This window comes from Octodon degus, unplaced genomic scaffold (genome assembly GCF_000260255.1).
Source record: "Octodon degus isolate 3935 unplaced genomic scaffold, OctDeg1.0 scaffold00016, whole genome shotgun sequence".
Classification (NCBI taxonomy): domain Eukaryota; kingdom Metazoa; phylum Chordata; class Mammalia; order Rodentia; family Octodontidae; genus Octodon; species Octodon degus.
In genome coordinates this window covers 17,920,593-17,934,829 of record NW_004524592.1, presented here as the reverse complement: position 1 = coordinate 17,934,829, position 14,237 = coordinate 17,920,593, and the positions used below count along the sequence as shown (strand labels likewise).

Sequence of the window (14,237 nt, the reverse complement as noted above, 5' to 3'; positions counted from 1 at the left end):
AATTTAAAAAAAATAAGCAAGTCTTATTAAAAAAAAAAAAAGAATTTTGGATCAGACGTACATGCCTGTAATACTACACTCAGGAAGGCTGAAGCAGGAGGAACCTGAGCAACTTAGTGAGACCCTGTTTCAGTATTAATAGAACAGGACAAAAGCCAGGGAGATAGCTCAGTAGAATAAGCACAGGGGCCTGAGTTCAATCCCTGGTTCTGAAAAAAAAAAAAAAACTAAGAAAAGGGCAAAGGGCTGGCCTGATATCTCAGTGGACTAAACCGCCTGCTTAGGTAGAGCACTGTGGCCGGGGTTTGATCCCTGGCATGGCATGCTGTGCCAGCCCCACTCCCAGGGCGCACTGAGACTGTGATTGAGACTGGGTGATCGAGACCCGGTGTGGTGGGCGCCCGTAATCCTAGCACTTGGGAGGTTGTAAACAGGAGAATCACTAAGAGTCGTATCTACATAGTGAGACCCTGTAGACCCTGCCCTAAATACAGAAATAAAGAACATTAAAGGGCCGGGGAGATGGCTCGGTAGAATAAGTGCTTGCTTGGCAAGCACAAGGCCTGAGGTCAATCCCCAGTTCCACCAAAAAAAAAAAGAAAGAACATTAAAAAAGGAAAAAAGAAAAGGGTAAAGGTGTAGCTCAATGTGAAGGCCCAGGATTCATCTGTAATGCTTCCCAAAGGAATCAACACAATGCAGTGTGCATGGTAAGAAATCACTGGCGGTTCACTGGACAGTGGCAGTGTGAGATCAGACACATTGAGGCCTGCTTACTGGCTAGTTTTGGCCAAGTTACTTAACCTTTGAGCCTTCATCAAAAGAAGGTAGAAGAAAAAAAAAAAAAAAAAAGAAGGTAGAAGAAACTAGTAGGATTGTAAGGACTTAGCGCAATATATGCAAAGTAACTGATAGTGTTACACAGTAACGTTTATTCTCTGTTGAAAGCTATCTTTAAAAACCAGGTTAAGGGGCCGGGGAGATGGCTCAGGGAATAAGCACTTCCCTGGCAAGCACAAGGGCCTGAGTTCAATCCCCAGTTCTAAAAAAAAAAACAGGTTGAGGGGCTGGTGAGAAGGCTCAGTGGTCTAGAGCACCTACTTAGAACAAGCTTAGCAAAGCCCAGGGACTACGGTTCAATCCCCCAGCACCACATGCCAGCCAGCCTCGCCCCCTGGTGGGCTGAGCTGGCCGCGTGCACGCGCGCACACACACACACACACACACACACACACAAATAAATTAAAAAATAAAAAAGAAATAAATAAAACAGTTCATGGGGCTGGTGAGATGGCTCAGTGGTCTAAAGCACCTACTTAGAACAAGCTAAGCTAAGCAAAGCACAGGGACCACGGTTCGATCCCCCAGCACCACATGCCAGCCAGCCCCGCCCCCTGGTGGGCTGAGATGGCCACACACACACACACAAATAAATAAATAAATTTTAAAAAACAACAACAAAAAAAAACAAAACAGAGTTTGTTTATTAAAAAAAAAAAAAAAAATCCAGGTTGAGGGAGGGACCACCAGCTCAGGCCCTCCTATCCTTTTCTCGTACAGGACCTTTCTTTCTCTCAATAAATATATTCTGCTCATACCCTCAAAAAAATGAATAAAAATTTTAGAAATCCAGATAGGTAGTACTTTTTTGTTGTTGTTCTTGAGGGGGGGTTGTTTGTTTGTTGTTTTTTGCAGAACCAGGGATTGAACTCAGGCCCTTGTGCTTGCCAGGGAAGCGCTTATTCCCTGAGCCATCTCCCCGGCCCCCTGTGTTTTGTTTTGTTTTGTTTTGTTTTTTCAGTACGGGGGCTTGAACTCAGGACCCTGTGCTTGCCAGGCAGGCGTTTATTCTACTGAGCTATCTCCCTGGCCCTTGCTTACTTAACAGTATTGTTTCTCAGTACATATTATTTTACCAAAATATGCTAAGAAATATTCTTATGTTGCATGTTTTGACATCCTCACAAAACCAGGTGTCTTTCGTTTTAAAGATACATTTTTCATTTAAGATTATTTTAGGCTATCGTGACTTTCCTCACAATAACACACCTCTGTTTCTCCAGGGTGTTTGATTATCTTGTTTCTTTTACTTGTCCTAAGCTTGTTCTGCAGAGCCAGTTTCTTTCTCTTCACTTCTATTTTTTCAAGTAAACTTTATCACTGCTTTTTGGTTTGGGTTTTGGTTTTGGCTTTGTTTTTTTGAGACAGGATCTCATTATATAGTTCAAGCTGGCCTTAAACTCACTTAAGGATCACAGTGATCCTTCTGCCTCAGCCTGCCAAGTGCTGAGCCACTGCTCTTATAAAGTGTTGTCATAAGGGCCAGCCAAATAGCTCAGCAGATTAAAGCATCTGCAAGCAGGCACAGGAGCTAGGGGTTCAATCCCCTGGCCTGCCATGCTGGCCCTGCCCCTGGGGCGTACTGAGACGGCAATTGAGACTGGGCATGGGGGCACATGCCTGTAATGAGGCTGTAAACAGGAGGATCACTACGAGTCTGATCTAGTAGTGAGACCCTGAGCACCCTGTAGACCCTTCCCTAAAATATAGAAAAAAAAAAAAAACTGTTGCCATATTTGAGTGACAGTAGTTTGGGAAACACTGACTGGAAATAAGAACCATTTCATAGTAATTACTGATAAGGTTGATAAGTAAAATATGGTGACTTACTGATGAAGTTCTCTCTGGCAGCAATTTGAAGTGTTTTACTTGCCCATTTCTTGCGGCTGGGGAGATAGCTCAGTAGAATAAGCACTTACCTGGCAAGCACAAGGGCCTGAGTTCAATCACTGGTTACCCAATTCTTTGATTAATCCTCACAAAAACCCTATTTAGGTGTGATTTTTGTTTGTTTTTTTGGGTGTGATTTTTAATGCACATTTCAAATGGAGATATAGAGTAACCTTGTTCAGAATTCACACAGCTAGTAAATAGCTGATAGGGCCGGGGAGATGGCTCAGTGGAATGAGTGCTTCCCTGGCAAGCGCAAGGGCCTGAGTTCAATCCCCGGTTCCGGGAAAAAAAAAAAAAAAGCTGATGCAGTTAGTTTGGTAGAATACTGCATCCTTAAACATTATGAGCATGATAGCAAGCACAGGCCTGGGTAGAAAAGATAGCAAGCTGGAATTGGAATGTGTGGAATGACAATACACTCACCTGTTATCACAGGATCTTTAGAAAACACAAACTTTGAGGATCAAGACTAACAAAGTATTTCCTGTTACCTCTTGCTTTTATGCAGCCATTGTGTAGGGAAGCTAAATTATGCCATGCCTCTGTTGCACTGTTTAATCCACATCTTTCTATCTTTCTCTAAATAATTATTCCAAACCTAAATATCCCAAACCACAAAAATCTTGGGAGAAAGAATCCTTGAACTGGGCCAGGGAGTTGGCTCAGTGGAATAAATGCTTTCCTGGCAAGCTCAAGGGCCTGAGTTCAATCCCCTGTTCCACCAAAAAAAAAAAAAAAAAAAAAAACCTTGAACTGAGACAAGAATGATGGCAAAAGTCTGGATTCTGACAGAATTAGGGCTTTGTGAGATTTCCTCTCCTGCTCCATAGATGCTGGGCTTTGACAAGGAAGGAATTGCAGAGCCTGTAACCTGTCCTTTATAATTTACAACCAGCTGCAGAGCCTGGCCTAGTGATAATTACACTTTGTCTGATCTTAATCATAGCCTATCATCTTGCAAAAGATTTGAGATGCTTAACACTTTACAGGCCCTTTTCTTTCCCTTGTGTGTGCTGAGGTACAGATAGTTTTAAATTGAATTGTTTGATTATTCACCAAGACTACTTAGTAGTTATCAAGTTAAAGTCCCTGACCTTCCACTACTCACATCCTAGTGAAGTAGGTAGATGGCAAAATCACTCTTCCAAAATTCACACAGTATTATGAGTATAAAGACTTTTCAAAAATGGTGGCTGAAGGGGTGGGAAGGTTCAGGTTGGCAGGCAGGGAGATTTTGTAGGTTTGAAGAAAGAAAATGCCTCTTTGAGAAAGTAATGTTCTCAGATGATACATGGCATAACCTGTATGCTGAGTGGTCTTGGGAGGAGGAGGACCAGGCTGGGGAGTATAACTGGCTCAGAGCTTTGATGAGCTTGGTTATGGTATGTTAAGGTTGGTGTAAACTTGCTGCAAAAAAACTAGGGAGTGAATCTGGAGTAGTAGTCCCATACTAGCTCCCATGGGGCATAGTAAGCTACTGTGGGGTCTTGGGGCTTTATTCTGAATGTGATGAAAAATCTTTGAAGAGGTTTGTGCAAGGGAGTGTCTTGATCGGATTTACATGTTTAGGTATTCCATCTGAGCTGGGGTATGGTGACTCATGTCTGTAATCCACTGGGGTGGCTGAGGCAAGAGAATGGCCCCAAGTTTGAGGCCAGTCTCAGCTATATAGTGAGTATGAGCCCAGTCTGAACAATGGAGCAAGACCCTGTGTCAAAAAAAATAAGATAAATAAATACTTTTTTTTTTTTTTCAGAACCGGGGATTGAACTTAGACCCTTGCGCTTGCCAGGGAAATACTTATTACACTGAGCCATCTCCCTGGCCCAGATAAATAAATATTCTATCTGGAGAGTTGGCTTTAATGAAAGAATAGTTGAGGAAGGCAGACCAGCTAGGAAAAAGGTGCAGTACCTCAGGCAAGATATGATTGATCGAAGCTTGCACTGGGTGGTTGTGATGAGGTGACGAGTACAAGTGTTGAGTGTTTATGTTAAAGCAGAACCAGCAGACAAGCAGAGGATTGAGTGGGGCAAGAGGAATTGCGGTGACCATGTTTTCACCTTCAACAGTTTGTTGGTAGTTTCTGGGATGAGGAAACTAAGGGGGAAGGTGGTTTGTTACAGTTGGTTCATTTTTCTCCTGTTAAGTTTAAGATAGCCTCCCACTGACAAGCTGCAGGGTCAGGTAGACCCTTGTACACTGGAACACACAGAGCTGATGAGCATATAAGAACTGTGTACTGGAAAGCTGATGAGCTTAGAGTCAGGCACCACAAGAAGCATGAGGGTTGGGGAGATAGCTCAGTAAAATAAGCGCTTGCCTGGCAAGCACAAGGGACTTAGTTCAATTCCCGGTTCCACAAAAAAAAAAGGGGGGGCCAGGGAGATGGCTCAGTAGAATAAGCGCTTCCCTGGCAACCGCAAGGGCCTGATTCAATCCCTGGTTCTGCAAAAAAAAAAAAAAGCATGAGACATCGCCAGAAGTCAGGCCTGGGTACAGGAAGAGCCGCTCCTCACTTCCTTAGTGCACAGTTCTTTGTGTCCCTGATGGAGGTTTCAGTCTCGCAAAAGGCTTGGTAGGAATCATTGTGAAGGGCTGGGGAGATGGCTCAGTAGGATAAGCGCTTCCCTGGCAAGCACAAGGGTCTGAGTTCAGTCCCCAGTTCCACAAAAAAAAAAAGAATCATTGTGAAGTAGATGTTGAGAGAGTACACACAGGCATCTCCCTTGAGTGTGAGTTTGGACACATTTTTATGCCCATGCCTAGGTTCCAGAGAACTGGGATTGCTGTGATACTTAGCTCCAAGTTGCATAGTATCTTCGTGGCAGTTTTAGATGGTCGGTGTTTCCTTGGGGCTTTAATCCTATAAGGAGCTTGGAAAGAAAGTTTAAGAAAGGGCAAGTTCTTACTGTAAACCAGACCCTAGCCCAAGGCTTTAAGGACATTGCCTTTCCTGTTATCAGTGGACTACAGGCCATAGCAGCCAGGAATGCAGTGGGCCTTGTTTTGGAGAGAATCTGCAGGTGACCAGGTAGCAGAAGAATGTGTGTGCTGTGACCTTCAGATGTCATTTCTTTTTTTTTTTTTTTTTTTTTTAATTTTTTTTTTTTAATGTGTGTGTGTGTGTGTGTGTGTGTGTGGCCAGCTCAGCCCACCAGGGGGTGGGGCTGGCTGGCATGTGGTGCTGGGGGATTGAACCGCGGTCCCTTGTGCTTTGCTAAGCTTGTTCCAAGTAGGTGCTTTAGACCACTGAGCCATCTCCCCAGCCCCTTCAGATGTCATTTCACTCTGGATGGCTTAGGAGCTGAGCCCTAACTGGTGGTTATAAATGGATTGTGGACCGGGGACATAGCTTAGTGGAATAAGTGCTTGTGTGGCAAGGACAATGTCCTGAGTTTGATCCCTGGGACCACAAAAAAAACGTACACTGGCATGTTTCTTAGCTGGTAACATGCTGTTTTGCATGTGCATGTGCACACACACCCATCTTTCAGCTTTGCTGATGTCCACCTACTTGCCTAACAGAGGCCAGGCTGAGCCCAGCCTGACAGGCAGAGCTCTTTGTGGGGTGGGGAGGGACACACACATAGGAACAACATTTCCAAGGGAGGAGCTTGTGACCCCAGTGCTGCCGAGGGGCCAGCAAGACAGTGGTCCTGAGGCAGCTTTGTGGTGTCCCATTAGGTGCCAGCTTCACATTTCACAGTATGAACTGGCAGGTGTACTTATGGTGTACTTTTTTTTTTTTTTTTTTTTTTTTTTTGTGGAACCAGGGATTGAACTCAGGCCCTTGTGCTTGCCAGGCAACCGCTTATTCTACTAAGCCATCTCCCTGGCCCCTATGGTGTCCTCTTAAGCTAATGTTAAAAAAAAAAAAGCTAATGTTAGCTGAGCCTTTCATGACTTGTATGTTGTCACAGTTGATTGTCAAAAGCTACTCTGAGGGCTGGTGAGATGGCTCAGTGGTCTAAAGCACCTACTTAGAACAAGCTAAGCTAAGAAGCAAAGCACAGGGACCACGGTTCAATCCCCCAGCACCACATGCCAGCCAGCACCGTCCCCTTGTGGGCTGAGCTGGCCACACACACACACACACACACACACACACACACACAATAAATAAATAAACAAATAAAAAGCTACTCTGAAAATGCCAAGTGTCTCTGTTGCCTGGACAGTGCTACACATTTAGCTGGAGTCCCCTATGTCTTCTCTGCTGAACACTGCTGGGATCACCAGGTGTCTGTGGTGCAGTAGGGTAGCAGCAGGAACAGTCCAGCCATGGAGATGTTTAGCTCTGGGCAGGTTTGAGCAGGAACCACAGCCTGGAGCCTTGCATTTCCTCAGCTCCCTGGGTCTGACCGTCACCCCCAACCACAGCAGGCCTTTGTGGCCTCCCTAAAGAAGAACTCAGGCAGCCAGGCCTACCTCTCAGGTAAGACCTCTACCCTATACAGAACCATGTCTCTTGAGTTTTTATTTTCTTCTTTAGGGAGAATCTCATTTGATCACTAAGTTGCCCAGGCTGAACTTTTGGACTAAAAATGTGGCAACATTCTGGAGAATGCCCGGAAGCACCACACACCCTGCTGATTTCATTGAGCTTAAATGTAGACTGTGAGGAACCAGTTGTGTAGTAATATTAGGTGATGAATGCTAGGGATAAACATAAGGAGACATGCTAAGGATCTATCTAGAAATTGGCAGATTTATTTATTTATTTATTTATTTATTTATTTTGCAGAACCGGGGATTGAACTCAGGCTGTTGTGCTTGCCAGGGAAGCTTTTTTTATTCTACTGAGCCATCTCCCCAGCCCCCTAAATTGGCATTTTTAAGTGGGAGTGGGAAGAACCCTCATGGAGGTGATAGTTGGATAACTTGAGGAACTAAAAATCAAAGCCCAAGAACAGGGGAGGATAGCTCAGTGGCATAAGCACTTGCCTGGCAGGCACAAGGTCCCCAAGTTTAACCCCCTCCTAGCACCTCCCAAAAAACATCAAAGTCCAGAGTCACTGTTATTTGGGAATCTAAAGCTGTTATTGGAAGTTTGTTGACATAATTTGTTGTTGAGTACTTAATCTTACAATTCCATTTTACTTAAAACATGAGCTATACTGTAAATTTTATTCTACATGGTAACAGTCTGGTTGTACAGTTTTAAAAGGCACAAAAAATTCAAGGACCACAGGAGGCCAATGAAATCTTTGCTGAGAATGCCTGGGAAAGGCCCTGTGGAGCTCACGTTCTGGCAGCTAGTCAGTCCCTTCTTGCTTAGCTAGTCTGACTCTCTGGAGCTAGCCTATTGACATTTTGTCTACTTCAGGAATGGAAGCTGAAAGTGAACATCAAACCATGGAAGAGAGCACTGAAAAGAAAGAAGTAGAAAAGAAGAAACGCTCCAGAGTTAAGCAGGTTCTTGCTGATATCGCCAAGCAAGTGGACTTCTGGTTTGGGGATGCAAATCTTCACAAGGACAGATTTCTTCGAGAGCAGATAGAAAAATCTAGAGATGGATGTAAGTTTACTTCAGTCAGTAAAGGACCACATTTCTAAGATGTGTTTGCATTTAACTGATGTTCTTCTAAAGTAGTGTATTTGCAATGACTTTTTGCCAGAGTTCATGTGGAATGATCTTATACTTAATACAGAATGCGGGTTAGCTCAGTTTAAGCACCTTTTGGGGCAAACCCAGTCAGGAGCATGGGACCACAGTTTGATCTCCAGCTCCACATTCCTTACCAGAACTGCCTTTAAGGTAGCCTGAGACAGAAAAAAAAAAATCCTAAACCAATCCAACTTTTTTTGACAGAACCAGGGATTGAGCTCAGACCTTTGCACTTGCTAGGGAAGTGCTTACTCTATTGAGCTATCTCCCCGCCCCCCCACCATCCAACTTAGCCTATGCTTAGTTTAAGATTTTAAGGCCATCATGAGCACAAAGCAAAGCAGGCCTGCCACCTAATCAAACTTTCACCTGTCCCCAACCTCCAAATAACCTGCACTTCTAACCCTGTGCTACATAAATGAAATTTCACTTATTAGGTAGCAAGGTCTGGAGAGCTTCAACATTAGAAATCAACTTAAAATTAAGGGAACACCTAATTGAACCCTAACCAGACTTACATGTTGTTCACTATTTCATCCTTAGATGTTGACATCTCCCTTCTGGTATCTTTTAACAAAATGAAAAAGTTAACTACTGACGGCAAGTTAATAGCCAGAGCATTGAAAAGCTCAGCTGTTGTTGAGGTAACTTTACGGCTTTTTATATTTTATTAAATACCCTATTCTTTTTTTTAAGTTTATTTATTGTGTGTCCAGCTCAGCCCACCAGGGAGCGGGGCTGGCTGGCATGTGGTGCTGGGGGATTGAACCGCGGTCCCTGTGCTAAGCTTGTTCTAAGTAGGTGCTTTAGACCACTGAGCCATCTCACCAGCCCCCAAAATACCCTATTCTTGCTTATTAACTTATTGGTACTTTTATCTTAAGTTGGACTTAGAAGGCACCAGAATCAGAAGAAAAAAGCCTCTGGGTGAAAGACCAAAGGATGAGGATGAGCGTACTGTGTATGTGGTAGGTGACACCTTTCCCCCAGAGCCCAAGCCACAGATTGGGGGGCAGGGAGGCACATTGTAAGGTTGCTCAGCTGCATAAGCGCCTGCCCGGTAGATCCCCATAGCAATAAAATGAAATAAAATGACACAGACATTATAAAGGTTAATATTTATTCACATTTTTAAGAGTATCAAGTTTAGGCTTTTAGCTGCAAAAAAAACTTTGTTCTAATATTGCCTTTTATTTGCTACAGGAATTACTTCCTAAAAATGTTAATCACAGCTGGATTGAAAGAGTATTTGGGAAATGTGGCAATGTTGTTTATATAAGTATACCACATTATAAATCTACAGGAGATCCAAAAGGATTTGCCTTTGTGGAATTTGAAACGAAAGAACAGGCTGCAAAAGCTATTGAGGTAGGTTCTTGAACCTAAAAGAAAAACAAAATAATTAACAATTAGCAAATATACATACAATTTATTATTTCAGTTCCTTAACAACCCACCAGAAGAAGCACCAAGAAAACCTGGCATATTTCCTAAAACAGTGAAAAACAAGCCCATTCCCAGCTTAAGAGTGGTTGGTAAGTATTCAGTTAGTATTGGAAATGTAATGCTTGCAATCCAAAGTACAATAAAACTAGTTAACTTTTTTTGCTAGAGGAAAAAAAAAAGAAAAAAAAGAAAAAAGGACGAGTTAAGAAAGAAGACAATGTGCAGGGAAAGGAGGAGAGCATGGACACAAGCAATGAGAGTATATGTAAAGTGAAAAGAGGTAGGACCGGCTCCGAGGGCTCTGAAACAGAAAGTGTGGAACCCCAAAAGCAAACCAAGAAAAAGAAAAAGCGAGACAGAACTGAGGTGTCCGGCTTAAGTGACGAGAGACCCGCGAAGAAAAAGAGAAGCAGCTCTGCAGATGCTGAAAGCCTGGCTCCCAAGTCGAAAGTTAGGAAAACAGTTCATAGAGACATTAAAAAAGAGGCTTCTGAAGTTCCGAAAGAGAACAGAGGTAGTAACTAACCCTCAAATTGTTTTAACACGTGCTGTTCCAACCACTTTGCAATAAAAATGTAACTTGACTTTCTAACTTCCCTAGATTTAGAATTCTCCACAGAAGAGGAAAATATTGGAGAAATCAAAGAAGGTTCTCTATTAAAAACCAAGCGGAAGCACAAGAAAAAACATAAGGAAAGACATAAAATGGGAGAAGAAGTCATACCTTTGCGGGTCCTGTCCAAGTGAGTACACGGTGTGGATCGGTCGCGATAGCCGCCAGCAGTCAGTCACCATTGCTAAAGTGCAATTCCAGTTCACACTTAACAGAGTTGCATATTAGCAACAGTGGCAGCCTGCAGGCCCGCGCTCGGGCTAGGCTGCTCCTCTGAAGAACACACAGGACCACCACTCTCAAACATGGAAGCACTTAATTTCAATCATGTTGCAGCAAGTGCCCCCATGTTAGAGTGTGGGGGCCCCTTAGGAGATCCCCTGACACAACCAGGGCCACCCAGAGTGCTTGGAAAAAGGAAGACTTACCATCACCAAAACATGGAAGCACTTACTTCCTTAGTTCCAAAGCAAGTACATCCACGTTTAAGTGGTGGGAAGCCCGGTCTTTGGGAAAACTTGGAACTAGCTTAAACATGTAACAAGTTATACAGCGGCCTCTGAGAAATTACCCAAAAATACAGGTTGTGCTGCTCGGGAGACACCTCCACTGAAACATGGAAGCACTTACTTTCTTTCGCACAGCAGGTACCCCCATGTTAAAGCAAAGGGGGCCCCTTGACCCTAAAAAGCGTAGCGGCCCCCATCCCGTCTTGACCCCATCCCGTCTTGTCCTGAGGAAGCTGAACTCACTTCTACTAAAACATGGAAGCACTTACTGTTGTTTGTACGGCACAGAAAGCGCCTCCATGTTAAAGTTGAAGGGAGCCCACCGTGCAGAGCTGCCCACCCGAAGAGGGGGCCAGATCCGACCTGAGAATGTCTTCTTTAGTCACTTCACCTTCCCAGACCAGTTTGCTGAGTGCGGCGCTTCTCCAAGGTCCGGGACAAGGACCTCAGGCACTTCTATTTATACTATTCTTAACTCCTGAATTCCTTTTGCCTTTTTATCTCCCAGAATCATTACAAGAGCCTTTTGTTATTTTAATGTATTAGCTCTCAGGGAAAGTATGATCCTGGGTGGGTCTGGATACTTTTTTTTTTTTTTTTGAAGTATACAGATGTCAGTGTTAACAGCTAAAACCATTACCACAAGATATCCTCCTCTTTAAAAAAAAAAAAAAAGTCTTCTCTCTGCTTGTTTGATGGCACAGATTAGGGTGACAATGAGAGCCCCCACAGGGCCAAAGCGGCATTGTGTTTGTATCTGGAGAGGCGTTGGCTGTTTGAAGAAACAGCTCTATGTTAAATGTATGTAAATAAAGAAATTGCTTCCACGGGGTGTTTTTTTTCTTCATAGAAATTCCTTTTCAAGTAAATACCAAGGAATGTTATCTCTCAAAGTGGAAGCAGTTTAAGAAAAAAGAATCTTTAAATCTTAATCTCTCGTTACCAATGTAGTAATGTTGCTAGTTAGCTAAGGAATTAAATCCAGCGTTTTATTTTTGTAATTAAAATATTAAAAGCACACTCAGGAAATCACTGGGAAGTGTGAAGCATTAATCTGAACCACAGGCCAGAGGAACTCCCTTTGCTTGTCCCCAGATGAATTTAGGACTAAACTAAAGTCAAAAAAGACCAAAAACAAACAAGGTAACTAGGACTTTTAAGTAATTGGAGTGTGTGTTGGTGAGAGAAGAAAGTTGGAAGAAGCTGTCTGGGAGTCATGGGGAATGTGTATATTTAATTTAACGTTTTATTTCATCTGTGTCAGTATTTCAGTAGGTCATTTTTTTTGCCTTACAGGAATGAATGGATGGATCTAAAAAAGGAGTATTTGGCACTGCAAAAAGCCAGTATGGCTTCTTTAAAAAAGACAATATCCCAAATAAAATCAGAATCAGAAATGGAAACAGACGGCACAGTGTCTAGTAGGGCTGCAGTGAAGAATGAAGAAGGTAAAAATCCCAGTGAATCGGGGAAGGTGCTGGCCTGACTTGTGTCAAGCAGCTCTACCAGAGAAAGAGAACAGTTTTTTGAAGAGCTCACTTTAGCTTACTTTATTTTATTTTATTTTATTTTTTTGGCGGAACCGGGGATTGAACTCAGATTCTTGCATTTGCCAGTCAAGCGCTTATCCTACTGAGCCATCTCCCCGACCCCACTGTAGCTTACTTTAAACACTAGCTTTTTTAATACAATGAGTGTTCTTTTACTCTTTTTGTTATTAGATTTTAAAAGAAATTTTGGGTTTGTAGAAATAATGTGTTCACTTGTAATTTCATTCCATCACATAAATCACAAATAGAAACATATTAGAACAAGATTTTTGAGTTGTTCACAGTTAGGATATATTGTAAATTCTCATGAATTGTAAAAGTAAATTTTTATATTTGAACAACATTTAGAGTATTAACACATGCCTTCTTTTCTTTATGTTGGGAATCCAGCTCTCTGCCTTGTACATGCTCGGCAAGAATTCTACCACTGAGCCACATCCCCACCCCCTATTTCTTTATTAAATAGAATTTTCTTTGGGAGAAAAGGAGCATGTTTAAACATTAAAACTAATGAAAAATTTGGCATTTTATTTCACCATTCCAAAAATAAGCGGCTGGACAGGGTGTGACAAATAACTTCCTTAATTATTAGCTTGACAATTAAACTTTAAGTCATTGGCGTCAGCTTGAGGCTCCTTGCTGCAGGGGAGTAGTTCCCCAAGGCTTGAGCTAGGTGGGCAAGGAGAGTCACTTCTGCTGTTTCCTTTTCCAACCCATAGCCAGTGGTCCAGAGCGTCACCCTCAGGAGAAGGTGAGCCCGCCCGGGCCACAGTTCCTGAGTGGAGTCATCGTGAAGATCAGTAGCTCAGAACCTCTGCCTGGCCGGAAGCAAGTCCGGGTAATACTGGTTTTCTTCATTTTGTTTTCGTGATAGTAGTGGCAGTTGAAACCAAAGCATCTAACAATCTCGGCAAGCACTCAGCTCCTGAGGGCTGAGCTCCTAGTGTATTAGTCTCTTCTTTTATTTTCTTGCCCTTGTGAAAATATTTTGAGGACTGGAGAGATGGCTCAGTGGAATAAGTGCTTCCCTGGCAAGCCCAAGGGCCTGAGTTCAATCCCCTGGTTCTGCAAAAAAAAAAAAAGAAAAAAGAAAATATTTTGAATGTGTAAAAAGAAACAAACTAAATTAGAATTTGTACTTTAATTTGAAGTAAATCCTAAAAACTTAAAAAACAAAACAAAGCAAAAAAAAAAAACCCAGCTGAAGACTAGACTCCTCACAGTGCCTAACTACAGTGAGCACAGTTTAAATGCCTTTCATAGGAAATTGATTCCTGCTTGTGTTTACATGGATTACTCGTGATTAATGGCAATGCAGTTGGATGGGAAAATACAGAGCAGTTTTTCTAATTACAAGTGCAGATAATATGAAAATGTTAAATTTAAAAAGAAACTTTACCAGGGCTGGGGAGATAGCTCAATAGAATAAATGCTTGCCTGGCAAGCTCCAGGACCTGACTTCAATCCCCAGTTCTGCCAAAAAAAAAAGAAAAGAAAGTTTACCCAACCATTAATTTTTTGAAGGCTTTTTCTATAGTTTTCAATGAAAATAGCAATTAGAAACATAGATGGTACTATTAATCAACATTAATTGGTCTGAAATTATTTAAAATTATAATTGATTTTTTTTTTTATTTGTAGCAAGCTAGATAATTTATAGACTTGTAATAATTTTCTAGCTTTTGAGGCCAGGGAGATGGCTCAGTAGAATAAGCGCTTCCCTGGGACGTATAAGGGCCTGAGTTCAATGCCCGGTTCTGCAAAAGGAAAAAAAA

At 42.5% G+C, this 14,237-nt stretch overlaps 1 protein-coding gene across 1 annotated transcript in view; it reads left to right on the top strand.

The window, feature by feature from the left end:
- The window catches only part of Larp7 (La ribonucleoprotein domain family member 7), a 22,329-nt gene that overhangs the window by 3,361 nt on the left and 4,731 nt on the right, over positions 1-14,237 (top strand). The window contains exons 2-10 of the mRNA XM_004626749.2: positions 8,063-8,254; positions 8,888-8,988; positions 9,229-9,312; positions 9,548-9,712; positions 9,786-9,879; positions 9,957-10,304; positions 10,392-10,533; positions 12,209-12,360; positions 13,182-13,300. Of these exons, the coding sequence (XP_004626806.2) occupies positions 8,065-8,254; positions 8,888-8,988; positions 9,229-9,312; positions 9,548-9,712; positions 9,786-9,879; positions 9,957-10,304; positions 10,392-10,533; positions 12,209-12,360; positions 13,182-13,300 (1,395 nt within the window). The 5' untranslated portion in view covers positions 8,063-8,064. The remainder of the gene's footprint in view (positions 1-8,062; positions 8,255-8,887; positions 8,989-9,228; positions 9,313-9,547; positions 9,713-9,785; positions 9,880-9,956; positions 10,305-10,391; positions 10,534-12,208; positions 12,361-13,181; positions 13,301-14,237) is intronic.